The 19,084-nt window shown below is 41.9% G+C and overlaps 1 protein-coding gene across 1 annotated transcript; it reads left to right on the forward strand.

Moving 5' to 3' along the window:
• The first annotated feature begins 1,346 nt into the window (after positions 1 to 1,346).
• Positions 1,347 to 5,467, forward strand: TMEM62 (transmembrane protein 62). Its single transcript, XM_069619288.1, has one exon. It carries the CDS (start codon positions 1,411 to 1,413, stop codon positions 3,325 to 3,327), a length of 1,917 nt encoding a protein of 638 aa, XP_069475389.1. The 5' UTR covers positions 1,347 to 1,410; the 3' UTR covers positions 3,328 to 5,467.
• Positions 5,468 to 19,084: the final 13,617 nt, after the last annotated feature.

A 19,084-nucleotide genomic window follows, 5' to 3' on the forward strand; every position in this document is an offset into this window, starting at 1 on the left:
AGCGAGAGTTGTAGGTATTGAGGCCCCAGAACGCCTTGTGGACAATGCAGAGGGTTTTGAACTTAATCCTCACAGCCACTAGGAGCCAGTGAAGAGATTTCAGATACAATCCCTGGGCTTGAGGCCAAGGACAAGTCTTGCAGTCCTGTTCTGGATGAGTTGCAGAGGGCACAGAGTAGAGGCAGGCAGATTTAGAAAGAGGCTGTTGCAGTAGTCCAGCCTAGAGCGAACCAGAGCTCCGGAGACCGTAAGCTTCTGGGGGAAAGAGAGGAAAGGAAGAAAATCTCTGAGGAGGTGCAGCTGGTAGTGTGACTTCTTAGAGATGCCAGAGATGTGAGGAGAGAAGGAGAGTGTGGAGTCGAAGATGACCACAAGGTTTTTAGCCTCACAGGTGGGAGCAGGAAGAGGGCCAAGGGAGGCCGGCCATGAACTGCACTGTTGTTAATGCAGCAATTTTGAACACATTAAGGGATCCATAGACATGCCCTACAGTAGAAGGCTACCAGGGTAGCTTAGAAGGTTGAGTAGCTGTTGCTAAAATGTTTTATATTTAAAACTGGCTGTAAATCTTATGATTCTTTGCAATTCCTTAAAAGAAAAAAAACAAGTGCTATAAAATGTGTTCGGCCAGGGGATGGAATGGGGTGGCAGTTTGCTTATATTCAGGGTGAGGGTGGGTGAATTTCTACCCCCATAGTGAAAATCAAAAGCTGGCACCCATGAACCCACAGTTGAACCTCCTAATAACTGCTGTCAGCACAATAGAAGCATTTATTTATGATTAAGCAGGTTGGCAACCATGTAACAGCTTTATAGATATATTCTGTAATAAAACACAAAGGAGGGAATGGTCATAAAAAGCATATGGTGTCTGTGTGGTAGTACGACAAAAAAAGCACACTTAAAAGAAAATTAGTGAATGTACGTTTGAGAGCATGTTTCATACTGGAAACGCATTTTTAGTTTTTTGGTCGATGCACATTTGGAAATGTGCCCAGCATGTAGGTAGCCTACTTTTAACAGTGCTGGCCCAGTGATTTCCATGGCCCCTCGATTCCCGTGGAGTTCTTTTCAGGTCAGAAGAAAGAAACAGGATGAGCAAATACTGCCTGCACAAGCGCAAATGACGGCTGAGGAAGAATCCTGGAAATAGTTATTTGCCAGAAGAGGGGCGGTCACCAATTGAGGGGCAGGGGGGGGGGGGAAACATCCATTATGGGTGGCAGTTGCCTCCCTGGGCCACTCTCTAGTGACGCCTGTGCCTGTGATCCTGCCCTGTCGATAAGTTAACGAGATACTCATAGGACTGACGTTGAATGACGCGCTGGTCACTCGTTGCTAGGTCCTTTCCTTTAATCGGGACTTGTCATTGCAGTTGAGCTACACAGGTAGCTCTAGTAACGTCAGATAATGTTGAGGTTCACGGTTGGGCTGCTTGTTGCAGCTCTGCTGGTGCTGTTATTGCTGGGGTTCTATAGCATATCCAGCCTCTCCACCCACATGCAGGGGAGGACTAGTCATGCTGCCTCCCTCGCTCCAGGAGCTGAGCATACCAACCTATTCTGGTTCGTGCAGGTGTCCGACCTACACATCAGCCAGTTTCGCGACCCCCAAAGAGCTGTCGACTTTAGACACTTGTGTTCTAACGGCATCAGCGTCATCCAACCTGCCCTAGTGCTGGTGACCGGAGATCTGACGGATGCCAAGACGGAGGACAAACTGGGCTCTGGCCAGTTCCGGGCTGAGTGGCAGAATTACTGGGACATCCTGCAGACTTCCAGGGTACTTGAGCGCACCAAGTGGATTGACATCCGCGGAAATCATGACGCCTTCAATATTCCAGATTCCCACAGCGTCAGAAACTACTACAGGACATATTCCGCGCTACGCAGGGAAGGCTCGTTCCACTACATTCACAGCACTCCATTTGGAAACTACTCCTTTATCTGTGTGGATGCTACACTTACCCCAGGGCCTAAAAGGCCTTATAATTTCTTTGGTATTCTTAATACGAACCAAATGGAAACGCTCTCTTCACTAACTGCACAAAGTCAGCGCAGTAACCTTTCCATCTGGTTTGGTCATTACCCAACCTCGACCATCATCTCCCCATCTCCAGGAATCCGCACAGCAATGTCTTCGGCTATGGCTTATCTTTGTGGCCACCTGCATACTCTAGGAGGGCTGATGCCAGTAATGCATAGTCGCCACTCTCAGGGCACCCTAGAACTTGAACTTGGAGACTGGATGAACAACCGGCACTACAGGATCCTTGCAATTGACCATGATCTCTTCAGCTTTGTAGATTTGAAGTTTAATGATTGGCCTGTGGCTCTTATCACGAATCCCAAATCTGCACTATACCGTAACTCGGCCCATGAGCCCCTAGGGCGAATCTCTCATTCCACCCATATAAGAGTGCTGGCGTTTTCCAGTTCTCCAATCACCTCTGTCCAGATTAATATCGATGGTGTGCCTTTAGGGGAAGCTGTTCATGTGTCTGGTCCTCTGTATGTGTTGAAATGGATCCCACAACACTACACTAGAGGATTGCATAATATCCAAGCAAAGGTTCAAGATGCTACTGGAACAATTCACAAAGCTGGTCATACTTTCACTCTGGATGAGGACATCTCGCTCGGGTTTGGTTCACTTTCAAATTTAATTCTCCTTACTGACCACTATATCCTGGCTCAGGTAGTGTTTTTGCTCATAGCCTTGAGTCAGGTTATGTTGCTCATTGTCTTCAGGTACTTGCAAAAGCCAGCACTGACGAAGCCACCAGGCGTGGTTACACTGACTTTCTTCTCACTTCATGTGCTAAGTAAAACGAACGCCTTTTTTTACCCAACCTTGTTGCTGAGCCTGTACACAGCCCTGGGACCATGGTTTGTTGGTGAGCTAATAGATGGTCATGTTGGAGCCTGTTTTGCTTTTGGTGTTTATGTCAAAGGCCATTTTTTCCAAGGCAGTCTAACATACTTTGTCGGAATCCTGCAGCTAGTTTTTTTTAATCTTCCACTAATGGCCTACCAATGTTGGTGTCTGCTAATTCGTTGCCAGGGCCATGGCTTTTGCTCCCATTTTAGGAATGTCCGATGTGCTGTGGTTTTGCCTACTCATATCATGATCTTCATCCTCCTATGTTGGCAGACCTACTCCTGTTATTTCTTGCTACGGACCTACGGGACCATGTCATTTTTCTTATCTCCAATTAAGACCTGGCTTGTAGTGGCAACCTTGTTCCTGATACGAACTGTTTGGACAATATGCCCCTCGGAGATAAGAGGCTACATAGCAGAGCTTAAAAACTGTCAGAGCTGCTGATTGCCGCTGTCCTAATGAGTGCTTTTCAATTTGATTCCTAATTTGTGGGACGGAATGGGCTTTACTTTCTGGTTCTACTAAATATTTGAGCACTTTATTACTTTTTCTGTTAATTTTGTTAATACGATCTGACCTTTTATGTGATTGGGTAGGTTTTTGTAATGGGTGCACAAGGCCCTTTTAAATGTAGGCTTGTGTCTGCATAAATACATCAAAAACTTCTGTTATTGTAGCGTTCAAGACATGCAATTAAAATGTTGAATATATTGGGCATCTACATGAGCAGAAGAAGCTAAACCGTACCGTCCCCCCGCCCAACGCCTGCCCTCTGAAGCCTCTCATAGGGAGAATCACTCTGCCTTGGGAGTGGAAAGGGGATCTGCCTGAGTATACAGGGCCTAGAAAAAGGACACACAGAGCAAGCCCCATATTGTTCTGCACTTTCACTTTTAAACAGAGACTTTAATATTAGAAATATATTCTAGCTCTTTTTGACACCAGTATATTACTGGATGTTCACCTGCACTAAAGGGATTTATTTTGTAATGGTTAAAACTGACAAAATGTTCACGGCAGGAATTCATGGGTGGGTATACTAGCCTCGATCCAAAGAGGATATGCTAGTTTAGAGATCAATCTTGCAGGCGAATCCAATTTGCATAACCTCAGCTACTCTGGGACCTTATGAGACTTCAAAACCCCAATTCCAGCAGAGAAAATATTGAGGGGTAACAGAAACATGGCTTGGTTAGCAAGAAAGCTACACATGGGAAAATATTTCTTGTAGTGCACACAAACACGCAAGAGACAAACACTTCAAAATTGCAAACACTGAATTGCATTCTCAAATATTCATACATAGGAAAATTACACTGAAAAATAAACTCAAAGGGGAAGCATATGATTGAAACTTCACTGGATTTTAAATTAAGAGATTTCCCATCAAAAGTGGTTTTCATTGAGGCATAAATTAAATATTACGAACCTCAACTGTTGAGAATGGCAAAACGTATTTGAGGGCTAATGACAGAGTTGTCAATTTGGCACCAAGACTCTATAATCTTGCTTTTCCACCAGAATAAATCAGCTTCTCTTAAATGGCAATAGTTGGGGGGCCGACACACTGTCTAAATGTTGGTATTAAGTGCTGTGTAAGTAAATGGACATTCGCATTTATAGTCCTATCAGTGTTGTAGATTAGAGCTGTTTTTGTTCTACCTTGGACTCAAGCTGCCCAGTTGACAAAAATATGTCCTGAATATCGTAACAACATAATTTGTTTTACCCAGCCATTAATTTGTTTAATCTTTTGGCTGAAATTATCCATTCAAGCCAAAGGTATTTCAGAAACGCTTGCACTGAGAGCTGGACCTGGGGCCTCTTAATCGTCTGAAGTATTAACTGTTATTGAGGGTGCCTTATGCTTTTAGGGACCAGCGTTTTACCCGTGTTTCCCACTTATTACATACACAAGACTGCTTTTGATGATTTTTGGTCTTGAGTATTTTAGTTTCTCTCATTTCCAGAGATGCAGCTGGTCTGAATCAATGGAGCAGAAAGTCCATTCAGTTACTTTATTGATTAAGCTTGCATTTTGAAATAGTTCATCATTTGTACATCTGGTGACACACTACTTTTATTAAATAGATTTTTTTGATTCGTAACACAAGACGGGCACGTTTATGGTGTGTACACTTTACACACCATTTTGTCCTTTCGTAGACATGTGTTTCACTACATGTCACTTTTCTCAGTTGCAAATATTGCTACTGATTTGTTATGATGCTGGATATTGTATTATATATATTCTAGGGGCACTACAATTAAAGTTACTTTTCACTTCCTATGAGAAAACGAGTGCACATCAAAGCCCCTGTAAATGCTGAATTCCTGGAGCAAGCTTCACAGAGTTCTGTAAAGTCAGATCACATTCACATGTTTAGTAAGAACCATGAGACAGCATTTATTGCTTAAGAGTGATTTTTTTTTAAAAACAATGTATTCTGGCATTGGGTTTCCAGCAAACTCCTTTAGTATTTCTGGTATGTGCCCAGGTCTCACTTTGGACTTTTGTGTGTTTCAGAAACTGTGTAACTGACCACTATTACTTCAACATAAAATTTTAAAAATTACAATTTCATCCAGACAATGCGTGTTTGGTTTCTTAGACAAAGAGCACAGGGAGAATACTTTCTCTATATTAGGTCTCTCAATTTTCCAAATTTTTCATATTTACACTTAATTTGTAAATCAGGTTAGAAATGTTAGAGAAAAAAGTTTTTAAAAAATCGGAATTTGATAAATACTTAGCTCTCCAGTCATGTACACGCACATACACGGGGGCTAATTTGTTATTGTTACAGGTGAGTTAAGGTCGAATAGTGAATTTTATTTCCCTTGATACCCGTTTCATTATTGCTTAACATTGTTATTTCATGTCATTTGAGACTTTGGGCCTGATTAAGGGTTGGCCGCTAGTGGTAAAACATCAGTTATTCTAGAATACCTGTTGTTTTACCACTCTGCCATACTTCGAGTTTCAGTTCTGAAACTAGTTTTTGTGCACGCTTTTGTACCACCACAGAAAAGCCTTACCCCATGTGGTAATTACTTAGGATGACCCAGATTTTCAAAATAAAAAGCCGGGATAGGCGCAAACATAAAAGTAGGACTACACCCCAAATCCCATTATCCCCTGAAGATTCACTCCAAGCCCCCCACAACCTCCAGTGGTGGGCTCCTATCGTAAATTATTTGTATTTCTAGCACTGCTACTGGATATATATTGTGCAGATTAAGCTGTGAATATAAGCATGGCAACAACAACCATGTTTTTTCTCTTATTGCTATTGCCGTCTTTGGTTTGTATCCATTTCGCAGCCTTTGTGCAATCAGTTAAAGCATGCAGCCGTTACCCGAAAGGTTGTGTGTTGGAGCTCATTCCTGGGATGAAAAAAAGTTGTCTTAAGAAATATTGTAAAATTAGGAAAATATGATAATGTATATACAGTTTATAACTGTATAATTGATATTTTGAATCTCTCGTGTACTCGACCTGGAATGTTTCAGACTTCACCGTCCCTTTCCTGAAAACCAGGACACGGTTTTTAAATATAAAAATCTCTCGGGACAGGGGGACAGAGGGCCCAATTCTGGGACAGTTCGAGCAAAACCCGGACGTCTGTTACCCCCATTAATAACTGATTCTCATGGAGTTCTTGGGACTCCAAAATAGGGAATAACTGAAGGGTCTGCCTGACTTGGAATCTTGCAGACCCTCCCTGTTACCAGATTTTTACAGCATGTGGTAACAATAATTGAGTTTAGCAGGAAATACCGCCAAACTCATCATCAGGCCCCTAATGTTTCTTTGGAAATGTAATTTCTGTTTATATTGGCACCCAAAGTATTTCATGACAGGACATTATCTCACTTTTGAGACCCTAAAACGTGTTTTGTCTCCATATCAAATATGTTATATACAAAGTAATATAGTAATAAGATAAACAACAATTTACATGGCCACGTAAATCACTCAATTCTACATGAGCTCTAACTATGCATAATTTTGTTTTAATTATTATCACACAAAATGTAATCTACGAAAAATATACAATTCATTTACACTATCAAATGACATTCCTAAAATGTCAAAATCCTAAAATAATATATTATCCAAATCAATCTTCCTATTTAACACACCAGAGGAGAGAAAGTAAAAAGTCTTCAAGCAACCATTGGTAAAATATCATACCCCTATCTATCCACACTTACAACACATAAGCACCCAACAAGGAAAACATCCCATAAACACCCAAAATTAACTGATTAGCGAGCATGTGCTAATGTTTCGCCCGTTTGTGGGCTTTGTCCAGGCACAATTCTTATTGTTTGGCACGTTTATTGGGCTTTATCCAGGCAAAATTCATACATAATGTTGCTGCTCGTTTTTTGTGGCTCGCACATGGCAAAACGTTATTTTCTCAGTATTTGTTTAGTATCAGTTCATATACATTTCCTAATCATACACCATTCATTTGTGCGTCTAATTCATTAATGCGCTTTCCAAGTATTCCCTCTGTTTACATTTTTATGTGACACCCGAAATTGGATGGTGCGTTGCACTTCAGACATTAACAGAGTCCTTGGCCCTGGTCACTTTTGATGTGTTTAATTTAGCTGTGACTCTGTGTCAGTGCACTACCAACGTGGCTTCACATTATTTTCTGCCTTTCATTTTATACTTGAATATGTGTCTCTTTGCAATGTTTCAGCATGTACGAGTAGCACGTCCTGCGTTCAGGAGAATAATCATTTATAAATCCTTTTGAACCCCAGCGCATGGTAGTTTCTGGATATCTTTGTAAACTTTAATGTAGGTTCGTTTATAGTGTTACAGCAGCCAGACGATCCACACAACAGGGGTATGTTATTGGAAGTGAGCAGAGATTAAAAGAAAGCAAAATAATTGCCAAGTAGTGGAGCGCATAGTCACGGCTTTTAACGCTTAAATTGGTTGTTTAATTAACAATTATTAAATAAACATATGTTCCATTCATACATCTTTTCCACAGGCTCCCTAGCGCTACAGAAGATACAGAGTACACAAATCTTTACAGAAAGTGGGTAATTTGCTTTGTTAACCCACAACATTGCATAAGTACATGATAAATAGTCTCTTGACAATTGCTATTACATAATCTGCATAATCTCATTTCCTTTATGATGCCCCATTTGGGACACATTACTTCTAAGGTTGGCAGTCAGTTTAAATGAAATGGGGCGGACATTTCTTCAAATAAAGTCTAATTTCGACTGCAGTCGAATACTAAAAGGACACCTCTTTGTATAATTTGTCTCATCAGGTCGTTAATATCTTCATTTTTGTCCCAGCTACGGATTTTGCCTTTAAATGCCCCTTTCAATAGTAGTAGATCTAATCCTATCACTTTCATGTGCCCTTCACACTGCTTTTTGAATTTTACCATAAAGGGGTTTGTATTTGTTCTTATTAGACCACCCAAAAGGGCACATACATTGGGGCTCTCTTTATCCATCACTTTTGTATACAACGTGGTGCACCTATTAATATACATAGACCACCAAGACTATAGCCCCAGTTCGAGTCTTTATATTACTCAATATATTTTTTATTAGAGAAAAATAGTGTCAAATAAATGGTGGATTCAACTTCCTTGATCTTTTCATTATTTATGGTCCAAAAGTAATGTTTTACCTTCTTTTTATTTTTTATTACCATTTGTATTTCGCATTTACAACCAATTTATTCTCAGTCAAAAAAGTTGTAACCCCATTCAGTGCACGCTATAAACGTGCATGCGTAAAATCAAACAGAAATAAATAATCTGCCTAAGTAATGCAGAATACTTTCATCCCATTCAATTTCAGAGAGAAGGTACTCCACCTCTCACTCTCCTGCCATAAATCTGCCACATACAGATTGAAGAGTGTCGGCGACCAACATGCATCCTTGGCACAACCCACTCCCAAACTTCACTGCATTAGACAGATCGCCCTCAGCATTAAGCCATACCCTGATCTCATTATCTGTATATAACAGTTGGAGCATATATTAAAACGGTCAGGATCTATCTCCCAAGCATTCAGTTTGTACCAAAGCCTACGCCTATCTACCTTATCAAATGCAGAGGGCAGATCCAAACTTGCTAAGTACAATGAGCATCCAGGTCCCTTTCCCGCCTGTGCCATACATGACGTCGCTGCAAGACCACTAATAATTGTGCCGATCCCCTTTCTATAGCCCGTTTGCAGTACGTGAAACCTATGGTTAGCCTCAGCCCACTTCAGTAAGTCGGCCAATATCTTGGATGACGTATCAATAAGCAAAATTGGCCTGATGCTGAGGGGGGAAATTCTATTTCCTTTTTTGAAAATGGGAACGATTATTGCTTGTTTCCATGTTTCTGGAAGAGCAAAAGTCATGACTATTTAGACAAATAGGATGTGTAATATATAGGATGTGTATATATTGAATTATTCATTCTTCCAGTAGCCAACTTGATATCCTGCGTTAAAGTTAAATTTCCTGACTTATTTCCCCCCAGATCAGTATCCTCTCCTGAACCTGATTCCACTTCTATCCCTCCCAACAAGGAAGAAAAATGGGTCACCCAATCTTTGCAGATAGGCAAATTGATTGGCATTTTACTTTTAATTGATCTTTGTTTTTTAATCACCACCAAATTCCTCTAGCATCTTTCCTATTTATTTCCTGCATCGTATCTTGATTCTATTTAATATAACTCTCTATTTCTTTCTGTCAAATCTCAGCAAATCGTTATACCTCTGTCGAATCCTATGCATCTCCTCTATCTTCTCATACTAATTCATAGAACATACTCTGATGATTCTTTTAATCTCCACCCTCATACATCGTTTCTTATTATGTATCATTCTATCAAAGTTCCTGCCTTTATCATGAGAAAAAGCTGCTTGCGTCCACCTCACCTCAGTCTGTGAGTGGATTTTCCACTTAGTGTATTAGAAAATGCCAAAGGGGAGCATAGATCCCTCCTCCCAACCTCTGTGATGCCTTCCCATTGTCTAACAATGTGTTTGTTGGCTTTCTTAGTATTCCAACTAAATTGGGGTAACCTATTAACCGCTGCATTTACTACGATGTTTACACAATGGGATTTTAAATTCCTTATGCTCACATTTTGCCTGCAAAACTTCGCCTGCTGCACTGAATGATCACTGTATATAACATATTGGTTTTAACAACCTTAAACTCCAAGATACCATGCTGTTTTACACTAGCCAAATAAATGTAATCTATTGTGGAAGTGGAAATGGGGCCTCTCCAAGTTCGTTGTAAACCAACCTCTTTCCCAAAATGAGCATTAAGTTGGAGAAAATCACACCTCGCAAAGATTGTTGCCCACATAAGTCCACCATTCATTTTCTTCATTAAGCACTCCAGTTCACTATCACTGTTCCCATTCTCATTGAGTTCCTCAAAAGGAATATCAATGCTAGGACATCTGCAGTTAAAGTCTTCGGCCACAACTATTACAGATTTTCCTTGTAATCCTATCCACTGAACTAGGACATTTTCAGTCTCACTAATAACATCTACTGTTGCATCCCATTATGGGCCATGGTCATGGTGGCGCTGCGGTAGGCACAGGTATACGATTGCATTTACCAGACCTAAGATGGCCGCCTATGTTTTCCGCTCCTGTAATACTGTGCTGCCTTATCCAGCCTCTCCTGTGGCTTCTCCCTCTCCCAATCACTTGACAGGATTTAAGCTTGCGGTGCCTGCTCTCTAGTGCGTTGCTACTCCTGTTTCAGACGCTTCGTAAGTACGCTCACTAGGAAGTTACCTTCTTTGCTTCTATTGTATTTTCCTTCTAACGCTCGCTGTCATTTGAGATCACGATTCTTAGCGATCACGCCCGCTCCTTCGCGGCATCATATGCTGCAGCCCGATGTGTACGGCAAACCTTCGCTGCCGCTCTCGGGAACTTCTTTCAGCGATTCTCGTCTCTATGAGACAAGGTAGGACTCTTTGCTCATTTTCTTCTCTGAAGCCACACTAAGTAGAATGGATAGTTACTCACCTGCTTACCTTTTTTAGTTTGTGTGAAACCGCAGTCACGACTACTCCGGACTTACTTAGCAAGTCCTATGTTATCCCTGCTTCGCAGATCTTCTGTCCGAGTTGCATGCTGCTCTCAATAGGTGGCAATTATTTCTCCTCAATAATTATCAGAATTCCTTGTACTCATTTCTCCTTCTACCTCTCCCTTTAAGTCGCATCAGGACTTTTTCCACTCCACAGGAAGATTCTTCGCTACTCATACAGGTGTCTGTCATTACCCTGCCTTTCTATCTCTTACATATTTTATCTATCAACCCTTCAGATACTGACCTATGTCATTTCCACTAATGCAGACTTTGTGAAGACTCCATCATTAGAAGTTGTCCAGCCCGAATAACGTAGACCTGGGAACCAGAGTTTGGAATCCATCGCAGACCAGCACTCTCTATCCAGAACAGGGTTTTTTACTCCAGAGAGTTTCCCTGGGGGGGTTTGTCTTTTTCCATACCTGGGTCTAGTCAGGCGGGGGGGGTGACAAGATTCCCAGGGGGGTATTTCCTGTCTTCAAGGACTGCCCATCTGACGAGGTTAGTGGTTTCTGCCTATTTGTCTCCTGAATACGTAACAGTTAGCGACACCCAGAACAGAAACCATGGACCAACAGATGCAGCAGCTTATGGCGGCTATGTAGTCCTTGTCACATGAGGTTCAGAACCTCAAACAGGAAAATGCCCATTTTAGACAAGTAGCTGGAATTAATCCTGAGTTACCCCTGTCTTCTTTGCCTACAGGCAAATTTGATGGCAGTCCTCACAAACTCAAGGAATTTCTTGACAGTTGCACAGTCCAATTCACATTCAAGGCAAAATATTTTCCTACGGATAAGGACAAAGTAGGATTTCTTGTTTTCCATATGACAGTAGCCGTTCTTGCTTGGGCAACCCCATTGGTAATCACAGGCAACCCAATTTTGGATTCCTATACCGCTTTCACTAACAGTCTCAAATCAATGTTTAACCGACAAGAGATCTCCATTTCCTCACAGGAAAGACTCGTGGATCTCAGACAAGGCACACAAGATCTAATGACCTACGTCACCCGTTTCAAACAGTTATCATCGGAAACTGCGTGGCCAGACGATGCCTTGTTAACTTTGTTTAGAAGGGGCTTAACAGAAGAACTTAAGGATGCAGTATCAAGAATACCTAGTCCTGCCAATCTAGCGGATATGATCACACTTACTATGCAGATAGACTATCGATTACAAGCATGACTAAATGAATGAAGAAAGGGGCGTTCTCCAAGACCCTCAATGGATGGTCCCAGTAGCACCCCTAAAAACACATCAACCGAGGAACCAATGCAACTGGGTACAGCCAGAGGTCCTTTGACTCCGGAGGAAAGAGATCGCAGACGCACCCAGGGTCTCTGTGTGTACTGTGGTTCATCCACACATCTTGTAAAGGATTGTCCTGTAGTCCCTCCGAGACGTCATGAAGCTAGGAGGTCGGGAAACTCCCAAACCCAGTCGTAAGGGGAACCATGGCTCAGGTGTTTCAGGAAGGTTCCCCCAGTTTACCAGTGCTTTCACAGAACGCTGGAGTCACTGATAATCCATTGGTGGTTATTCCCTTACGAATAATCTTTGAAGGCCATGAAGTACAGAATGTACCTGCCCTGGTAGACTGTGGGGCGGCGGGCAATTTTGTCGATGATAAGTGGGCTTAAGGCCAAGATATCGGTCGGATCCCCAAAAAAGTCTCTGTTCCCATACACGGGGTGGATGGCAGCCCTTTGGTGTCTGGGCCAATCCGTAAACAAACATTACCCATCACGTGCTTCATCTCTTCTCACAAAGAAGAAGTATGTTTTGATCTGATTAAGTCAGCCCATTTCCCTATTATCTTAGGGCTACCGTGGCTTTGCCTGCATAACCCGTATATTAACTGGACGGCAGGCACTTTCTTTTTAGGTTCAGAACACTGTGTCACTCACTGTCTTTCCAATAATTTGGTTGGCATACACACCACCCCCCCGTACCTTCGACCAGTACTGTAAAGGTTCTGAACCAGTTGAGTGGCATTCCCGAGGAATATATCCGCTACGCTCAAGTCTTTTCTCTACCTCACTTCTCCAGTCTCCCTCCTCATCGACAGGATAATTGCCACATAGAACTAATACTGGATCAACCTATCCCTTTTGGATGTATTTACATGTTGTCACAAAAGGAGAAAGTTGTCCTTAAAGGAATGGTTCGGTCAACATTTTTTATTGCCCCTACGGGTCGGTCATGTGTTTTTAAGCCTAAGTCGCTCGATTTTAGAAAAATGTCCTATGGACCTTACCCGAGTTTTCGTCCATTAAACGCACGCGAAAACAGGCATCAGGGCGCTGCCATTTTGTGATAATCCTATCATTTCCCCCATCGCCCTGGCTGACCTGCTTTTGCGGCACTAAATCATATCCCCCGCCCCTGAGCCTGACATTATCAAAACATTAATATTCCCCGCCTCTCTCCGTGACGTTTCTGTGCTGCGTAGGCAAACGCGCCCAGTCGTCTTCTACGCGACTTCACACAGAACCCGGAAACCAACACAGATCAGCTCACAACACAGCGCGCCACAATTCGGAATATGAAACTGTACTTTAAAATCAAACAGCAACACGGTACATTTGGTAAAGTACATTTATTTGACATTAAATGTTTATAGAATATTCAGCAATTGCCATATGAACTCCGAAAGCCATTTATTTTCTTTTATCTCTATCCGCAAATCCATAAAAGTTTATCGTGAGTCACGCGCTGTTCCTTTATGGTACACAGGGTGTTGGTTTTCGTTCAAAGAAGCACTTTTGTCGCACGTTGAACCGCAAGGCTGTTCCATCAAGTAGGCACTAGGCCAGTGTAAAGGTTGATATGTTGCTTCTAGCTGCTAGTACCGCGTAAGGGCATATGGGCCCTTGGCGATCGTCCCATAAAATCATCAGAATGGTGCAGTTGTTTACATTAAGCTGCAGCCGGCGGTTAAAAAAACCATCTGCCGGTGTCTGAAACTGGTGGCAGTGGCAAAAGGGAAGGATATACCTGTTTTGAAAACATAACATTTATAATTAGTCTCACCAGCCGATCTTTACTAATATTCATTTTATTTATTACGGCCGAGCTGAAACTATTTGCTTTCAAAGATAGTGCAATTGAGTATGTTCGGCTCTAAAATCAATGCGAAAACTAACGAAATAAATCGAGGTTAGTACACAATGAGAAACGACTTTTTGTCTACATGCGTGTTGAATGTGGACCTGCATGCCCATGTGCCCGCTATAAGGACGATCCCACAAACGTTTTCAAAGCTCTTCATTCATTCATTTATTCATGCATCCATTCATTAATTCTTCATTCCGGTATAAAAGCGTCTAAAGAGTTACTTACATTATATTTGCAATTTCCATTGTGTCTCTGCGTAATGCAGTCCGTAAATCCCACTGTGCACTTGACAACGATTTTTCGTATACTGAACTAACATGAAACTCTGTCTAGTTTCAGAATTTTCTGCCTTATCGTCTCTTACGTTATTGCACCCCCCACACCCCTCTTCAAATGAAGTTCTTTTGGCATGGTTCCTGTCTCTCAAGGTCAAAAAACAATAGGACCTTATACTGCCAGTGCGAGTTGTGGGCCTCTTCAGGGCGCGAGCTGAAAACCAAAGCCGCTGACCTTCACTAGAAATGAGCATACATTCTTTCTTTGCAACATCCCGTAGTAAAGCCATCTGTGAGAACTTGAAGTTTCGAATCCATCTACGTAGTGCGCCTCAATGTGCAAATGTGAACTGGCTTCTCTCCCATCTGCAACGGCTCGCTTGCCGCGCTCTACGGCCCCCGTTTTGTCCTCGTTGTCTGCAAGCTTTGAAGCCCTAAAGAACCATAACTATTGAGACTTTTAATTTTTTGGGGAAGGTCAGGGAAAGTATAAAGTACCCGCGGAGTTGAGTTGAAAATGTTACATGCAACAATAAGGCTTTTGACAAAGTCGAACTCCATTTCCTCATAGACTGGTTTGATCACCCATTGCTTACTTCTTTTTGAAAAGGCCTTAGTGTAGCGAGGCATCCTTACATTACCCTTAGTCCTAGATTGTTCACGGCCGAGATTCTCGTTATGGGCCAAGACCGCTAGTAGAGTCCTATGTCTCATGCCCTGTATGCTGAAATGCAAGCGCTTTGGCCTGTACTTTAGGCACATATTGTGGAACATCTCCAAACCTCCTGTGTGACAGAATTTGGTCAGTCCCCTCAAATCTCTTGATAGAGTTTTATCGAAAACAATCTTCTCAATGGCTTTGTGTGTTGGTGAAGATGGATTCAACCACTTCTTCTTCGGTGCCTCCACTGGGGACAAAGGGCCATGTTCACATTGGTGGAAATGTAGGTTTTCTGACCAGCGTTGCACGTTGGTACAGTGGTGCATTAGTGACCGCCATTTTTCAAGTAGTATTTCCACTGACCCTTCACAAGTTTTGGAGCTCCACCAAAGATGGTTGCTGATAGACTGGGACCACTCTGAAATACTTTCCAAACCTTTTTTTTTCCCTGCAGCCGAGATTTTCTTATTGATTGATTTAGCAAGATGCCATACGTCAAATTGATGTTTAATATGTGGGAACTGCTCTCTCATTGTCTTGACAATTGAAACGTGTCTGTCCGTGGCTATGAGGTCGATGTGCATTCCCCTCGATTGCAGATATTCCACTGATTTTATAAATCCTAGTTTCCCCATGGCCACTGAGGATGTACATTGTGTTACCTGCACGACCACCGAACTCACAATTTTCTTACTATCCATGTCCTGAAAGTGGTAGGTGCAGTACTTGGCAGAAAGTCCAGGGCTGTCGCACTGTCCATCGCCTGCTAGCCTGAATCGTTTGCCTTCGAATGTACTTGCTAGAGACAATTGTTCAATTTTCCAAGCATCACTAATGGCCGGAAACAGATAATCATGTTGGTATTTGTAGTACTGCGTTTTTAAAATGAAATGGAGTCCCACAAACTGAAAGAAAGACTTTAACTTTCTAAAACTGGAGCCACTAAAAAGTGATGCAGCTGCACACAGTAGATTGCCTGCTGGCAGTTTCCCCAGCATCGGTTGTGCAGACCATGAGAACGTATGATGTAATCTTCAGGCGGCATGTATTGTGACGTTACTGCCTTGTTTTTGACGAGTCACATGAATCAATGGCTTCCCACATACTTTCCCTCTGACGGAATGCCCACATTTCAGCATACTTATAATATCCATCAAACAACTGTCGAATACTATGTATTTGCCCTCTTTCATTAGACTGTCATCCTGCATCAAAGTTGTTTCGGCCTGTGACGTTGAGGACATTTCACCACATTTGAAAGAAATATCGCTGCTATCAAGTTCTGATGCGTCGGTGAATGCTGCTGCTGGTTCATTCTCTGTCATTTCAACATCTGATACTTCAACATTGATGGGAGAACACAACAATGTCGACAGCTTTGTTGGTGGCAATTTTTTGGCGGATGTAGATTGTGTAAATTGATCTGCGACTACTTCAGAGCTATCTTCAATACATCCAGTATCATGTTGGTGCGGTCGTACTGTAGCAATGCTCCTTTACAACTTTACTGTATTCTCCGGACACATTCATTTCATTTTCTGTACATTGGACATGGGCATCCCGAGTCTCAACACGCCGCATCTGAATTAATAGTTCCTCCATAGCCTCCATAGTGTAAATGGTCTGGCAAGCAACATCTCTTATTCGCTTCACTGTCTGTGTATGTATAGTTCGTAGACCCACGGGTAACTAGAGGACAGATTGGAAAAGTGATGTTCAGTTTAAACACAAGATAAAGTATAGTACAATTGACTTGAAAAAAAACATAAAATAGTCCCGAGCACAAAAAAATTTCTAAAGTTATGAACTGTTTGTAACTAACCTTATTTTTGTTTCTTTTCTTTGCAACTATTTTGACTCGACCTTCAACATCTGCACGCTGTTGCTCCGATACGTATCCGCATGTCTCCCCTTCCTCTTGCGCTGCAACGACTACATTTTCTGTATCCGCATAGACAGCACGGAATGAGGCTCCATCGACTCCCTGAAACATATTATTTTCATTACTGTGTATCAAAATATTGTTAGCATAAAACACACGTGAGGACGAACACACATGTACATCTCAATAGCCAAACACGATTTAAACATTGTGTGGAACAATCAAACGACAAGTGTTTGAGCTCTGATTACCTAGTTCGATGGAGCTGTCAGTATCCATACCTCTGGCTCTGCATGGACTGCCACGAATGATTGTATTGAAGAGGAGGCATCAGCAACTCCCTGAAACACAGTACTTGCATTAGTATGGTTTTCAATATTGTAAACATAACACACACTTGGGGTCGACGGCACAGGCACATATAAAGAGATAACCACAAATGTTGCATTGTCTAAAAGAATCAAGGAATATTTAAACATGATCAGATTTAATCGACTTATTTCTCTGATTTCTTTACATCTGCATCATCTAAATGGGATCTTGTGATTGTAGTGGAAGCTCCATCGTCTCCCTGAAACACAGTACTTGCGTTAATAGGGAAGAAAGTATAGCAAATGGAATCACGTTATATGATGACGCTCGATGGAGCTGTCAGTATCCATACCCCGTGCTGCTGAAGAATATCTAGGGCTGTTGTCAATGTGGTGCGCACTTCCGAAAGCTGTCGCGCCGATTCGTATCCGCATGGTCCCGCTTCCACCGGAATTACTTGAATGTCAGGCTCCGCATCAAGTGCGTGGGTTGACGATTCAACAACTGACTCAAACATAGTATTTGCATTAGTAAGGATTACAATATTGAAAACACAACACACGCTTGCGGTCGACCGCACAGATACATATCAACGGCTAACCACAAATGAAACATGGTCTAGAACAATCAAACGACAAGTGTTCCAGTCCTGATGATCACGGTCGATTGATCTGTCAGTATCCATACCTCGTGCTGCTGAAGAACATCTAGGGCTGTTGTCAATGTGGTGGACGCTTCAGCATCTCCCTGAAAGACAGTACTTGCATTAGTATGGATAACACTAATTATAACTGAAAACAAACACCAGGGGACGACAACTAAGGTGTATATCAATTGGAAAGCACTAACCAAACAATTGGTAAAATAATCACACGATACATACAAACTCTTACTTGACATGCATAAAACAAGTCTGTAGCGGAATATCCAAGTATGATTACCTGATACGCGCTAGAAGTGGTTGATAACTGCGAGCACGTGACGGAAGTAGAATGTTCTTGCTTCAGATTCAAGGGATAGTCAAGAAGTTGTAAAGGTAAATTGTTTGATAATGAAAAGCCAACTTTTAAAATTGCCATGTAAGGAGACAGAATACTTGAGTAATGCGCAATATAGCACAGTTCCCTGTGCCCATATATAGAATTTGTTTGTGGGTTATGAAATCTCAAAATAATATATTGATAAATGTCATTATTCAAAAAGCTATACACTCATATCAATGTCGAAAGTATTACAAATTGGAAACAACACCTAAAATATCAATGAATCCATTGGGCTACCTACACACTACCGCAAGGCCAAAAGCTAAAAACAGACACTTGACTCACCAGTGATGGATTGTGGACGAATAGAGTGTGAATAGCGTTTGCGAGCAATTTTCAAGTCGATCGCCGTTTATTCTTCTTTGTTATCCAAGATGTGGCGTACATGTTCGAGGAAAAGTGCCGGCTGCAGATGCGGTATCGATCACCCCTCTTGTCCTCAAAGACTTGTTGGACTCTACTTTCCAGCTCATCCAGTGGATATCCGCAATGTCTGACCCATTCTCTTATTCGATCAACAGTTTTCGGGAATACATGCATTGTAATGCCTTCAGATTTAGCATGGGTCTTCAAAGGGTAACCGCTAATCGAACAGGCAGGCATTGTTGAAAATTCTGAAAAGTAAATATCAAGATTATTATAAAACCTTGATGAATAAAAATGTCATAAAAAAGTAAATGAAACATACCATGCTCAATGCAAGGTTTGTTTTGGTCGCCGGAACTATACCAGTTCATCATGTGCGGCTTAGTATTTGCATAAGTTACAGAAATGTTTTAAATGATGTGACT

This window comes from Ambystoma mexicanum, chromosome 10, assembly GCF_040938575.1.
Source record: "Ambystoma mexicanum isolate Mex_15411 chromosome 10, UKY_AmexF1_1, whole genome shotgun sequence".
NCBI lineage: Eukaryota > Metazoa > Chordata > Amphibia > Caudata > Ambystomatidae > Ambystoma > Ambystoma mexicanum.

Coding starts and splice junctions, on each gene's coding strand:
- TMEM62 (XM_069619288.1), top strand. CDS start 1,411: ATGTTGAGGTTCACGGTTGGGCTGCTTGTTGCAGCTCTGCTGGTGCTG.